Source organism: Odocoileus virginianus, unplaced genomic scaffold (genome assembly GCF_023699985.2).
Source record: "Odocoileus virginianus isolate 20LAN1187 ecotype Illinois unplaced genomic scaffold, Ovbor_1.2 Unplaced_Contig_23, whole genome shotgun sequence".
In the NCBI taxonomy this organism is placed as follows: Eukaryota; Metazoa; Chordata; class Mammalia; order Artiodactyla; family Cervidae; genus Odocoileus; species Odocoileus virginianus.
The window spans coordinates 439,376-452,215 of NW_027224340.1; the positions used below are offsets into that span (position 1 = coordinate 439,376).

Consider the following 12,840-nt stretch of genomic DNA (forward strand, 5'->3'; position numbering starts at 1 on the left):
AAATGTACTAATTTAGGGTATAAAAGCCACGGTAAAAAATAAAGCACTGCCAGACTCTGCACCCCCCATCTCTCTCTCTCTCTCTCTCTCTCTTTCTTTCTCTCTTTCCAACGCCGTTCATCCTGAGGGTATCCCCTGGATCCTGCCGAGGCTGGACCCCGGCAAATGATCACACCATCATGATTTTCTGGGGCATGAAGATTTTTTTGGGTAGTTCTTCTGTGTATTCTTGCCACCTCTTCTTAATATCTTCTGCTTCTGTTAGGTCCATACCATTTCTGTCCATCTTTGCATGAAATGTTCCCTTGGTATCTCTAATTTTCTTGAAGAGCTCTCTAGTCTTTCCCATTCTATTGTTTTCCTCTATTTCTTTGCACTGATCACTGAGGAAGGCTTTCTTATTTCTCCTTGCTGTTCTTTGGAACTCTGCATTCAAATGGTATATCTTTCCTTTTCTCCTTTGCTTTTTGCTTCTCTTCTTTTCACAGCTATTTTTAAGGCCTCCTCAGACAGCCATTTTGCTTTTTTGCATTTTTCTTGGGGATAGTCTTGATCCCTGTCTCCTGTATAATATCACGAACCTCCATCCATAGTTCATCAGGCACTTTCTCTATCAAGATCTAGTCCCTTAAATCTACTTTTCACTTCCACTGTATAATCGTAAGGGATTTGATTTAGGTCATACCTGAATTGTCTAGTGGTTTTGCCTACTTTCTTCATTTTTAAGTCTGAATTTGGCAATAAGGAGTTCATGATCTGATCCACAGTCAGCTCCCGGTCTTGTTAATATAGGAACCTGGAATGTTAGGTCCACGAATCAAGGCAAATTGGAAGTGGTCAAACAGGAGATGGCAAGAGTGAACATTGACATTTTAGGAATCAGTGAACTAAAATGGACTGGAATGGGTGAATTTAACTCAGATGACCATTATATCTATTACTGTGGGCAAGAATCCCTTAGAAGAAATGGAGTAGCCCTCATAGTCAACAAGAGTCCAAAATGCAGTACTTGGATGCAGTCTCAAAAATGACAGAATGATCTCTGTTCATTTCCAAGGCAAACCATTCAATATCACGGTAATTCAAGTCTATGCCCTGACCAGTAATGCTGAAGAAGCTGAAGTTGAACGGTTCTATGAAGACCTACAAGACCTTCTAGAACTAACACCCAAAAAAAGATATCCTTTTCATTATAGGGGACTGGAATGCAAAAGTAGAAAGTCAAGAAACACCTGGAGTAACAGACAAATTTGGCCTTGGAGTACAGAATGAAGCAGGGCAAAGGCTAATAGAGTTTTGCCAAGAGAACACACTGGTCACAGCAAACACCCTCTTCCAACAACACAAGAGAAGACTCTACACATGGACATCACCAGATGGTCAACACCGAAATCAGATTGATTATATTCTTTGCAGCCAAAGATGGAGAATGATGATCCAGACCATATTTAAAAAATGTCTAGAGCACATTTTATCTCCACCCAGGGATGGGCTCTAGGGCTGCTGTGAATATCATGCAGTGAACAAAGGTGTCTGGTGCTTGCTGGATGGGCTGATGCAGGAGGGACCTGGGGGTCTGCCCAGCACTGGGGCTGGGGGAGGGTGGGGGACAGGCAGGTGTGCAGAGAAGCTGCTGACATGCTCTGGCAGCCCTGGGCTAGGAAGGAGGGGCTGGGGCAGACATGAAGCAGAGAAACGTGGGCCCGCACAGACGGGCACTGAGGTCCGGGGGCCTGCTAGTGGGGTCAGGCCTGCACATGGGACCTGGGGGGCTGACCAGATGTCTGAGCTGAGACCTTTTCCCTGAAGCTCTCCAAGCCCGAAGAGTGCAGGATGAGGTGGGCTCAGCTCCAGCCGGCCCAACGGCCATGGCAAGGTGGGGTAGGAAAAGGGACAGTTTGAGCCCATGGACTTCACAACTGTGTGAGGGGAACTCGAATCTTTCCAGCTTCCTTCCTCATTGAACCAGGGGTCCAGGAACCCTCATGCTCTTCCCAAGCCCACCACTTCCCCATACCCCCTCAGGGCCCACCAAGGTCACCCTGCGGTGTGGGAGGGGCAGGACTGCGCCCATGGCTCCTGCTTGGTCAGGTGCCCTGCCCCGGGCGGCACGGAACGCTGGGACAGAGTCCCGAGGCCTGGGCTCCCAGCTCCCTTGGAGCTTCTCCTCCCCCACCCCAACCACACCCCACAGGTCAGTCAGGGGTCTGTCCAATCAGGTATGGAAGGGGCCACCTAAACACTCCCTATAGAAGGCTGCCCTGAGACCTGCCTGGGCAGAGGCGACTGGCTCCCTGGGGTCTGCCCCTTTCCCCAGATTGCCAACTAGGCAGAGATAAGGCCTAGGGGTTCAAAGGCCGGAGTGGGAGCCCGCGGGGAGGGGCAGGGCTGGGAGCCACACTTCTCCCCACCCCGGAGCCCCTTCCGGGGTGGAGTGCCCAGTGCCTGGGGCAGAGGCCTGGCTCCTGTTCCTGTCTGTTTATGTGGGGCTTTGGCCATTTCCTGGGGATTTTCCCTGGAGGCCACAGAGGGAGAGTGACTCAGTACCTTATCTCAGTTCCCTGATTCTGTTGTGGAATCTGGAGTCAAAAACACACCTCAGAGGTCACTCAAGAGAGTGGAATACAGTTTATTACGCCAGAGGGTCCAACAGGAATCAGTTCCCAACAAGGATCCTGATGTTTCTGAAGCCCCGTTTTCATACCCTCCACTACATGGCTAGTTACATGTTAGCAACCTCTTTGTCACATGCTGGGGTCCAGCCCCAGCAAGATCCAGGGGGACCCTCAGGATGAGCCGCAGCAGCGAGAGAAGACAGACAGACACACACACACACACGTTGCGTAGAAGAGGTAGCTTTTTTTTTTTTATTTTTAGGATAGCTCAGTTTTTATAGAATGAATGTTACCTCCCCCTTAAGTCACCACATATTACATCAGATATTGGTTTGTGCTTCCGTCAATATTTTTTTCCCCATGTTTTTCCCCTAAGCATTCATCTAGAACGTTTCCGATTACAGGGTTTATACTTAAATGTCCCATACATAATCTTCTTGCCTCAATGGCCTAACATTCTCACTCTAACAAAAACAATGTTTCATAAATCTCAGGTATAGTGTAAATTCTTTGGACAATAAAACAATACATGGGAAGGGTTACAGTAACATGTTTGACATTTCTGAAAAGAGTACCATGAGAAAAACCTGATATTTTTCTTTACCTGAAACCACAAAATCTCAATTTACAACGATTAACTATTAAACAGCAAAAACACCTCTAAAGCAGCAAAACACCTCTATTAATAGTAAGATAATGGCAGTAAAGCTGGTTAATATAAATCTTCTATTAAAATCCTATATACCCCATTTTCTAATTTTACAAAAATACCCATAATATCCCATGTTGTTTAAAGAAAGGGAAACAATGAACAAATAGCAGCAAGGAAATAGCAATAGTGAAAACCCTTTCAACCAAGGAGCAAGTAAACTAAAGCAGTATATCTACTTCTAAATCTAAACACCTCTACTCTTTTCTATTCTAGAACATTATAATCTTTTAAGCAAGCAGCCAAACTATACCTGTGGCCTTTTCTTTTATGACTTGATGTTTATGGTCATGTCCTGAGCCAGAGCAATCTTGAGCATTTCCAAAAAGGCTTGGACTTTTCCAGCGAGGCCTTATTACTATATATTATCATTTCCAAAAATTAATAGAAAGCCCAACAACAGTAAGACAGAAGGAAGAAAGGGACATACCGGGCCCCTGGGACAACCTCGAGGGGAAGAGCTGCCTTGCAGGTTCCTTTCTCGTCCCGGCGGCTCCCAACAGTCACATATGATTGAGTTTTACAACAAGTAGGTGCTAGGAGAACAATGAAGATTAAAACGGGGGAACAATGATTATACATCAAGGGGGGATGTCTCCAAAGTTAACCTAACAGGCAGCCTGGCCCCAACTACAATTTCTGTTTGTCACCTCTAGGGAGGGAAGTCTCCAAGAAAGCTGGTTTTCACTAACAACGGTTTCCTCACTCTCGGGCAGGGTTCAGACCCAGGTCACATCCTGTCTTTAAGATGGATGACAGGGTTCAAGATGGAGTCTCTCCTGCTTTCCTCACACAGGCCCCAGCAAGTCCACCCTGGGAATTCCAATGCAGCTCAGGATCCACACCCCCACCCCCAGCAAGGGCTTTTGAGGTGTCTGAGCTGCCTTGAGGGGGAACATGCTGGGGGGGGGGGGGCGGTGGCGCAGAGCTGTACCAGAGCTCTCCGGTGGGGTGGGGGACAGGCCCAGTGGTCTCCTGGAACCTCTGGCCCAGATGTCTTTGGCCTGGGGGCAGCCCCTAGCAAGAGGGCCACAGGAAGCAACCCCGGACAGAAACCGAGTCCCCATAAAACCAAGTTTCTCTGCTAAGTCTACGCTTAAGCTCTCTACCCAAAATGTTATTCCCTTTTTTGTCCAACACCCCAACACCTGTTCTCAAGATTGAGAAGTTAAAAAGGGGGGGGGGGCGGGGATGGAAACTGAACTCCACCCTGTAGGGCCCTTCCCAGTAAAATCCTTTCCAGGTCCTCCATTTCTCCTTGTAGGAAACAGTCTTCCTCCAGTCCCCGAAGACCTCTCCTGAATTCCAAAGGTCAGGTTCAAATAGTTGCTAATCTGGGAAGGGCGGGACACAGAAATCGAGGAAGGTGGTTGAGAAACTACAGCCTTGGGGCAGGGTCTCAGGAGCTTTTCTGCCAGGACTAAGGTCCCAGCCTAACAAGGGAGCCCAGGGCAATACCGCTACCTCTCCACCAACCAATTATGAGAAAGCCCTCTCCCCAAATTCTCCCTATTGCAGACTCCCCCCAAAGCCATCCAGAGATTTAAGGGATTTTGAACATGAGTCACCTGTTCTTGCTCAGCACCACAATAAACCTTCCTCTGCTGCCAGCTTCAACCTCACCATGTGTCATGCACACAGACTTGCATTCAGTAACAAGACCCTTGAAGGAGCTGAGGGGTGAGCCAGGCCCATCCAACCAGGACCCCGGCCTCACCCCCATGGGCAATAGCCCCAGGCTCAGGGAGGACCTGCCACTGGAATGGTTAACCCGCGGCAACACCTCTGCCAGCCAATCACAGGGCCCCGCAGGAAATGCCTGGAGAGCCTCTCCGGGCGGGCGGTCCCGGCCCAGCCCCAGTCCCACATCAGGCAGCTCCTGCGGCCCGCAGCCACCCAGGCGAGCACGGCCTACCCTGAGCTCAGGGCACCGGGCAGCTGCAGCATGGCACTCCTGGGCTGGCCCGGGCTGGGTCCGCTGCTGGCTGTGCTGGCCGCGCTGGTGGCGTCGGGGACAGCGACCCCCCCTGCTCCTCTGTTGACCCTGCTGTCCTCAGGCCAGGGCGCTCTGGACCGCGTGGCGCTGGGCGGCCTGTTAAATACACTGGCGGACCGTGTGCACTGTGCCGACGGGCCGTGTGGAAAGGTAACACCCCCAACCAACGGGTCCTCCGGCCCGGCCCCAGCCCAAGCCCGCCGCTCCACCCCGAGGCTGAGGCTGGCAGCAAAGGGCCCGGGCAAACTCCAGGAGGCGGGCCGCATGGTGGCCTGACGCCGGGCCCTGCCCGCAGGCCCAAGCCCACCTTCCTCTTCTCCCTTTCAGAGCCCCCTGCCCTCCCTGGGAAGGGGTGGTACAGCTCTGGGATCCTACGGCTGCCCCCACCCTGTCAGCGCCCCCCTCACCCCACCCCAAAACTGGCAATGGCTCCAGGCAGAAACCTTCCTGGGATGGGGGACCCCCCGTGGGTATGCCCGCCTGTCACGGGGGAGGGTGGGGGTCTGTGAGCGAGCGGACAGTGGACAGGAGGGTGGCAGCCCTCGTGTGTGGCCCCCGCCCGCCCATCTGTGCCAACAGTGCCTGTCTGTGGACGACGCCCTGGCTCTGGGCAGGCCTGAGCAGCCCGGGGCCCCCTCAGGCCCAGCCCTGGAGCCCAGGCACATCGCCCGCCTCAGTGCCGCCGCTACCCTCTACCTCAGCGACCCGGCGGGCACCTGCGCCGAGGTCCGGGCTGGCCGCTGGGCTGCCCGCGCCGACCAGCTCCTGGTCCTGCTCGAGAGCCCTCAGGCCCTGAGCCCGGCCCTGACCAGGCTGCTGCAGCGGATCCAGACCCACGCCGCTGGCCGGCCCGCTTCTCAGCAGGTGGGCGCCTGGGCCAGCTGCCCAGAGGCACTGGGGGAAGAGGGTCCCCGAGAGGGCCTGAGAGAAGGGGGACCACTCAGATGGCGCTGGGCCTCAGCACCTTTCTGGGTGCTCGGGGGACCCTAGGCTGGGGGTCACAAGTGGACGCTCACCACTGAGCCGGGCAGGGCTGCGGGCACCCCGAGAGGGCCCTGATCCTCGACAGGGCTGAGAAAGCTCCCGGGGCTCCCAGGAAGAGCCCAGACGAGGCAGGGCCGGGAAGGGGATGGCTGTGGTGCCGGGGGCTCAGCGGAGCGAGAGGCCAGTGTGACTGCGCTGCTCGAGACACTGAGGCCAGCTCCTCCCCAGGCCTGTGTGGACCTGCCTCAGCTGCTGGCGGAGGCGGCAGGGGTGGGGGCTCCCGGCAGCCCCGGCCCGGTGCTGGCTGCCCTGCTGGACCACGTCAGGAGCGGCGCCTGCTTCCATGCCCTGCCGACTCCCCAGTACTTCGTGGACTTCATGTTCCGGCAGCATAGTAGCGAGAACCCCAACATCACCCTGGACGGTGAGGCCTGAGCTGGGCTACAGGCCAGGGAGCACCCTGAACCCCAGCATGCGTGCCCCTGGGGAGTGCAAGGCTGGAGCCCACAAACTTGGATTTTCACCTCCTGCCAGAGCTGGCGGCCTTGATGGAGCGCCTGGGGCTGGGCGGAGCGACGGAGCCCCACGACAGCCACAGCAATGACAGTCCTCTGGGAAAGGGCCAGGGCCCTGTGCTCCTTGCCGCCCCCAACAGCAGCGCCAGTGCATGGGACACGGTGAGCCATCTATGTGCCGAGTCCCAGAGAGAGGTGGGGGCCCATGGACCACTCAGGGCCCTGAACACCAGATCTGTCACGCCCACCCTAGCTGTGCCTGAGTGCTCGAGACGTCATGGCTGTGTACGGAATGTCTGAGCAGGCCGGGGTGACGCCGGACGACTGGGCCCGACTGAGTCCAGCTCTGCTCCAGCAGCAACTGAGCGGGGCCTGCAGCCCCCAGCCCACGCTCCCCACCCAGGACCGGCTCAGCCAGGCCGACAGTGAGTGTTCACCCTACTCCCTAGCTGCACCTGCGCCGCAGTGCACAAGGGGCTGGCAGCATGGAGACCTAACCAAAAAGGGAGGAGAAAGTAGCCGCTGGGCTGCAGAGAGCCGGGGCCAGGGCTGGCAGACCAGGCAGTGGGATGGAGGGGCAACAGAGAAGGGGGTACTGCAAGGGAGGAGGATGGGGGCTTGAGGCCAGGGGCCAGTAGGAAGCCGAGGCCAGGACTGCACCCGACCGCCTGCAACCTTGGGGGGCTCCTGCCCCTCCCAGACTCGATCTGGACGCCCCTCCCAGGAAAGTAAGGGGCCACGGTCCTGAGGGAGGCGCTTGCTGTCCTCCCTGTCCAGGGTACCTCTACGGCTCCCTGGCCACGCTGCTGATCTGCCTGTGCTCCCTGCTCGGGCTCGTGCTTCTCAGCTGTGCCAGATGTAGCGCCACCTCCCACTACGTCATCCAGGCCTTCCTGAGCATGGCTGTGGGCGCGCTCACCGGTGACGCCCTCCTGCACTTGATGCCTAAGGTTGCCCCAGCCCGCCAGGGCCCTCCCTGACCCCTCTATCCGCCTCTCTGGGAGGAGGAGGTCCCAAGGCACCGAGTCCAGTGTCCTCTGCCCACACCCCCACCAGGTGCTGGGGCTGCACGCCCATGACGGGGAGGACCTTGGTTTCCAGCCCACCTGGCACCTCCTAGCTGTGCTGGGTGGGCTCTATGCCTTCTTCCTGTTCGAGAGCCTCTTCAACCTCTTGCTGCCCCTGGACCCTGAGGTCAGGTGCTTGGGGGTTGGACGTGGTGCGGGGAGGGATGGGGGAGGCTCGGTGGATCCTGAGCCGCTGTCCCCACAGGACCCAAAGGATGGGGCCTGCAGTCATGGCCACAGTCACGGCGGCCACAGCCATGGCATGTCCCTGCAGCTGGCGCCCAGCAACCTCCGGCAGCCAAAGCAGCTCCACGAGGGCTCTCGCGCAGACCTGGTGAGCCCGCCTTGCCCTGCGTCTCCCCCCGCGACGGAGCCCTGTCTGTGCTTCCAGTCACCCCTCCAGGGCTTCCGCCCCTGGCCTGATCTGGGGACTTGGCTCCGCGCGTGCCTCCTCACCTTCCCGCCCTGAGCCTAATCTACAAGGCCCGCCCCCCGACCCGGTCTCCCCTCCAGGTGGCGGAGGAGAGCCCCGAGCTGCTGAGCCCGGAGCCCCAGAGACTGAACCCAGGTGAGCCCTGAGGGAGGCCCCGGAGGGTTGGGGGTCAGAATCTCGGTGCGCGGCGCAGGCACGGGGGCACGGAGGAGCGGACCAGGGCAGACGCTCACCCACGCCCGCCGCGCCCGCAGAGCTGAGACTGCTGCCCTACGTGATCACGCTGGGCGACGCCGTGCACAACTTCGCCGACGGGCTGGCAGTGGGCGCCGCCTTTCTGTCCTCCTGGAAGACGGGGCTGGCCACCTCGCTGGCCGTGTTCTGCCACGAGGTGCCCCACGAATTGGGTGAGGCTTGCGGAGTTCCCGCCGGCCGGCCGGGGGCGGCGCCTGCCCACAGCGGGGGGTCTGGGTGTGGCTGGTCCGCCACGCAGTTGGGCGGGACTGTCGGGGAGTGGCCGCGGCCCTCTACCTAACCCCAGTCCCGCCCGCGCCTCTTGGCTCAGACAGTAAAGAATCCGCCTGCAATGCAGGAGACCCAGGTTCAATCCCTGGGTCGGGAAGATCCCCTGGAGAAGGGAATGGCAACCCACTCCAGTACTCTTGCCTGGAGAATCCCATGGACAGAGGGGCCTGGGGGGCTACGGTACATGGGGTCTGAAGAATCGGACACGACGGAGCGACTAAACCACCCCCACCGCCCGCCCCAGGGGACTTCGCAGCCCTGCTGCACGCGGGGCTGTCGGTGCGCCGAGCGCTGCTCCTGAACTTGGCCTCGGCGCTCACGGCCTTCATCGGCCTCTACGTTGCGCTCGCGGCCGGCGTAGGCGAAGACGGCGAGACCTGGATCCTGGCGGTGGCCGCCGGCCTCTTCCTCTATGTGGCGCTCTGCGACATGGTCAGAGCCGGGCGGTCTGGGGCTGCCCCGGGGCGGGCGCTAGGCGGGCGCTCTGAGCCGGCCCTGACCCAGGCCCCGTCCTTAGCTCCCGGCCATGCTGAACGTGCGCGACCGACGGCCCTGGCTCCTCTTCTTGCTCCACAACGTTGGCCTGCTGGGCGGCTGGACCGTCCTGCTGCTGCTGTCGCTGTATGAGGATAACATCGCCTTCTGAGAGCTTCTGCCCCCTCGGCCCTTGGCTCTGGCTCCTTACCCTGGGCTCTAGCAGCCCTTCAGACAGGATATCTTCCGGATTGCCCCAGACCCTCCCCTGCGCCCCAGTTCACAGCTTCAATAAATGCTCTTGTCCTTGGAGCCCAGTCTGCTCGCCTCATCTCGCCTCCCCAGGAGAGGAGGGTTTCCCACCAAGAAAGGTCGACAGGTGGGGCGGCCTCTCCCCACAGCAGCGCCTGGTGCCTGATGAGAAGTCAAGACAGTTGAGCTCAGGGCCCTCCAAGAAACCAGCCTCAGACCCGCGTCTGTGATATATGTGAAGCGAAGCCCAGAGAAGTGGGTCCAGGGCTCGGGCAGCAGGTAGGGCCTGGTGTCCACTCAGGACTGCAACCTCCTGCCCCCGACCCTCCTCCTTGCTTCCTGCCCATCTGCTGCAGCTCTTCCCAAGATGGAGCTGCTTCAGTGCCTCTGGCTCTCTCCACCCTGGGCCCCGTTCTCCCACAGACACATCGCACATTGTGAGGGCGTGTACCACGTGCCAGGCTGAGTCTGAGGGTTCTGTGGTCGCTGAGCTGTTTAGCCATCACAGTTGCCCTGTGACATGAGTGCCATGACTGCCCGTCTGACTCGGACGAGGAGGGCTAGTGTCCTGGCCACGGCCCCAGCTTTGCCCACTCCCTCCTCTAGCACATCCTCGGGGTGGCTATGGCTAGTTGACTTTTTTTGGTTTGTTTAGTTTAGCTGTACTGGGTCTTCGTCACAGCGAAGCTCCATCCTTCGTTGCTGCTCAGCCTTTTCTCCAGCTGTGGGGATCATGGGCCGCTCTCCAGCTGCGGTGTGTGTGCTTCTCATTGTGGTGGATTCTCTTGTTGAGAAGCATGGACTCTAGGACACTTGGGCTTCAGTATTTGCAGCACGTGGGCTCAGCCTTTGTGGCGCCAGGCTTAGTAGCTCTGCAGCATGTAGGATCTTCCTGGATCTGGGATCCAACCCATGTCTCCTGCATTGGCAGGCAGATTCTTTACCGCTGAGCCACCAGGGAAGCCCTGGCTCCAGTTTTGTTTGTTTTTTTTTAATGACTTTTTTTCAAGCTCTCAGAACTTTGTTAGGTGGAATTTGGGCAAAAGAGAGAAAACCTCTGAGACAGTCGCCCACCTGGTTCAGCACAAGCAAGACAGAGAAGCCTTGAGTTGGAGATGTGCTCTCACTGGGATGAAAATATCTCTGAGTTTTAAATGGGGAGATGACTGGCTGAGTATCTCTGGACACAAATTCAGGTTATTTTAAATATTTAACAAATATTTTAAAAAATATTTAAAAACTTTTCCACCAGAAAAAGGCAAGTCTCTGAGGACAAGACCGGACTAGAAGCAGGAGCCCCAGATCCATATGGACACAAACTAGAGCCGCTTTTATGTTGGGTGAAGGGCAGGGGATATACCTCTGCTACTCCCAGATCAAGATCTGGGGGGAGGAGAACATGACAAATGACAAAGGACCAGTTTCTCAAAAAGTGAGGGATAATGACGCAGGGATGAAACTCAGATGCTGTTTTACAAGGAAGCAAGATAAGTTGTGACTCTTCATTGCTGTCTGACCCCAATACCCAAACTACTTTAAAGCAGCCCCTTCAGACACAGCCCTCCAGGGGGCCATGTAGGGCTGAGGGGGAGGGGGGCTTATTTTCCTACAAGAGAAGGGGCTTGAGTTGGGACAGTAGCAGCTACTCCCCACTCCCCCACGACTTCTGTCACGAAAAAATACCTGTAAATGCATGACATACAATAGTGCATCTGGGAGGCAGGCTCCCCACGGAGGGCCTGCTGACATGTGGACACAGTTAAAGGCCTCAGTAATTCTAGGAAGGGCTGCTTGTGTTCTCCCAGGCCCGTGAGAAGCCCTGCCCCTGTCCACACCTCTCTTCAGGGTTCAATTTTGTTTGACTTTTAAAGGCACTGATGTGGTTCAGGGGTCAGTCACACACCTGCCCAGGCACCCAAGTGACCCCTTGGTCCACAGCTCAAGTCTTGTCGCTGACATGACTAAGTGGGCAGGTCTGGATGCAACAAACACATACTTTGCTATTTTCTTGGCTTTGCCTATATTTTCTTGTTTTATTTCTTAAGATTCCATTTCTTGGAAATTCCCTGACAGTCCAGTGGTTAGGGCTCCGAGCTTCCCCTCTGCACTGCAGAGGGCACAGATTCCATCCCTTCATTCAGTTCAGTCGGTCAGTCGTGTCCCACTCTTTGCATCCCAGTGGACTGCAGCATGCCCGGCTTCCCTGTCCGTCACTCACTCCCAGAGCTTGCTCGAACTCATGTCCCTCAAGTCGGTGATGCCATCCAACCATCTCATCCTCTGTCATCAGGGTCTTTCCAAATGAGTCAGTGCTTCGTATCAGGTGGCCAAAGTATCGGAGTTTCGGCTTCAGAGTCAGTCCTTCCGATGAATATTTAAGGCTGATTTCCTTTAGGATAGACTGGTTTGATCTTGCAGTCCAAGGGACTCTCAAGAGTCTTCTCCAATACCACAGTTCAGAAGCATCAATTCTTCCACGCTCAGCTTTCTCTATTCCATCCCTAGGCAGGGAAATAAGATCCTGCAAGTCACGGGGCAGCCAAAAAGGGGGGAAAAAGTTGTTCTTTTTTCCCTTTCTAAATCCCATACCAAAAATAAATAAATAAATAAATAAATCCCATACCTGTTGGAGGGTACCTGGGGCGCGTCCCTGCCGAGCCTAGTGAGGAGAGGTCTGCCTAGCTGCCCGTAGTGGTCCTGGCTCCAGGGCCCTTGAAGCGGGCAACTACCAAGCCTGGGGAGGGAGCAGTGGGCAAGACGGGTGAAAAGGTGTCCTCAGGGGGAGGGGCTAGTAGAGGGGCACGCCAGGGCCCCGCGTCGTGAGCTCGCCTTCTGGTGCTGGTGTGGGGCGGGGGAGTCGTCCTGCGGGGGCAATGCTGAGCAGGGACAGGACGAGACGCCTCCAGGAAGCTCTCCTGACTCCTGTGCTAGTCGGGCTCCGCCACGCTTGCGGCAGCCGCCAGGGCCTAATTCGGGGCGTGTTTGCGCCTGGGGGGTCTCTGCTCCCCCGGCCTCCACACTGCTGCCAGCATCTGGCATGGCGCCTGAGACCTCGCCTCTTCTTACGGGAGAGACCCTCGGCAGTGACCCCATTCTGGGATCCGGGGGACGGGCAGGTCCTGACCAGCCAGCCCTGAGCCGCCCAGCCACCGTCCGGCTTCCAGCCGGCTCTGCGTCCTCCGCAGTGAGACCCTGGATCTCCCACGAGCTGGGTTTTCGCCGCGCTGTATGCGGAGCCCAGGAGCGGAGCCGCGAGGCTGCCCCCGGCCG

The 12,840-nt window shown here is 57.0% G+C and overlaps 1 protein-coding gene and 2 long non-coding RNA genes across 4 annotated transcripts; 1 reads left to right on the forward strand and 2 right to left on the reverse strand.

The window, feature by feature from the left end:
* Nucleotides 1–2,839: 2,839 nt before the first annotated feature.
* Nucleotides 2,840–4,982, reverse strand: LOC139034084 (uncharacterized). Its single transcript, XR_011486541.1, has 2 exons — nucleotides 4,893–4,982; nucleotides 2,840–4,658 (listed from the first exon to the last, which is right to left on the reverse strand). It is a non-coding gene; the product is annotated as an uncharacterized lncRNA (long non-coding RNA).
* Nucleotides 4,983–5,086: 104 nt separating this feature from the next.
* On the forward strand, nucleotides 5,087–9,630 carry SLC39A4 (solute carrier family 39 member 4). 2 transcript variants are annotated; one of them, XM_070464444.1, is made up of 13 exons: nucleotides 5,087–5,470; nucleotides 5,900–6,164; nucleotides 6,485–6,490; nucleotides 6,522–6,728; nucleotides 6,839–6,981; nucleotides 7,073–7,244; nucleotides 7,597–7,769; nucleotides 7,876–8,013; nucleotides 8,092–8,220; nucleotides 8,400–8,454; nucleotides 8,574–8,726; nucleotides 9,089–9,276; nucleotides 9,362–9,630. In XM_070464444.1, the coding sequence occupies exons 1-13, from the start codon at nucleotides 5,087–5,089 to the stop codon at nucleotides 9,488–9,490; spliced, it is 2,142 nt and encodes a 713-aa protein (XP_070320545.1). In that variant the 3' UTR covers nucleotides 9,491–9,630. The 2 variants fall into 2 exon arrangements, with proteins under 2 accessions (XP_070320545.1, XP_020739932.2); XM_020884273.2 differs by lacking the exon at nucleotides 6,485–6,490 and having other exon boundaries at nucleotides 5,900–6,184; nucleotides 6,533–6,728.
* A 1,936-nt stretch (nucleotides 9,631–11,566) lies between these two features.
* On the reverse strand, nucleotides 11,567–12,839 carry LOC139034090 (uncharacterized). Its single transcript, XR_011486547.1, has 2 exons — nucleotides 12,194–12,839; nucleotides 11,567–12,071 (listed from the first exon to the last, which is right to left on the reverse strand). It is a non-coding gene; the product is annotated as an uncharacterized lncRNA (long non-coding RNA).
* Nucleotide 12,840: the final 1 nt, after the last annotated feature.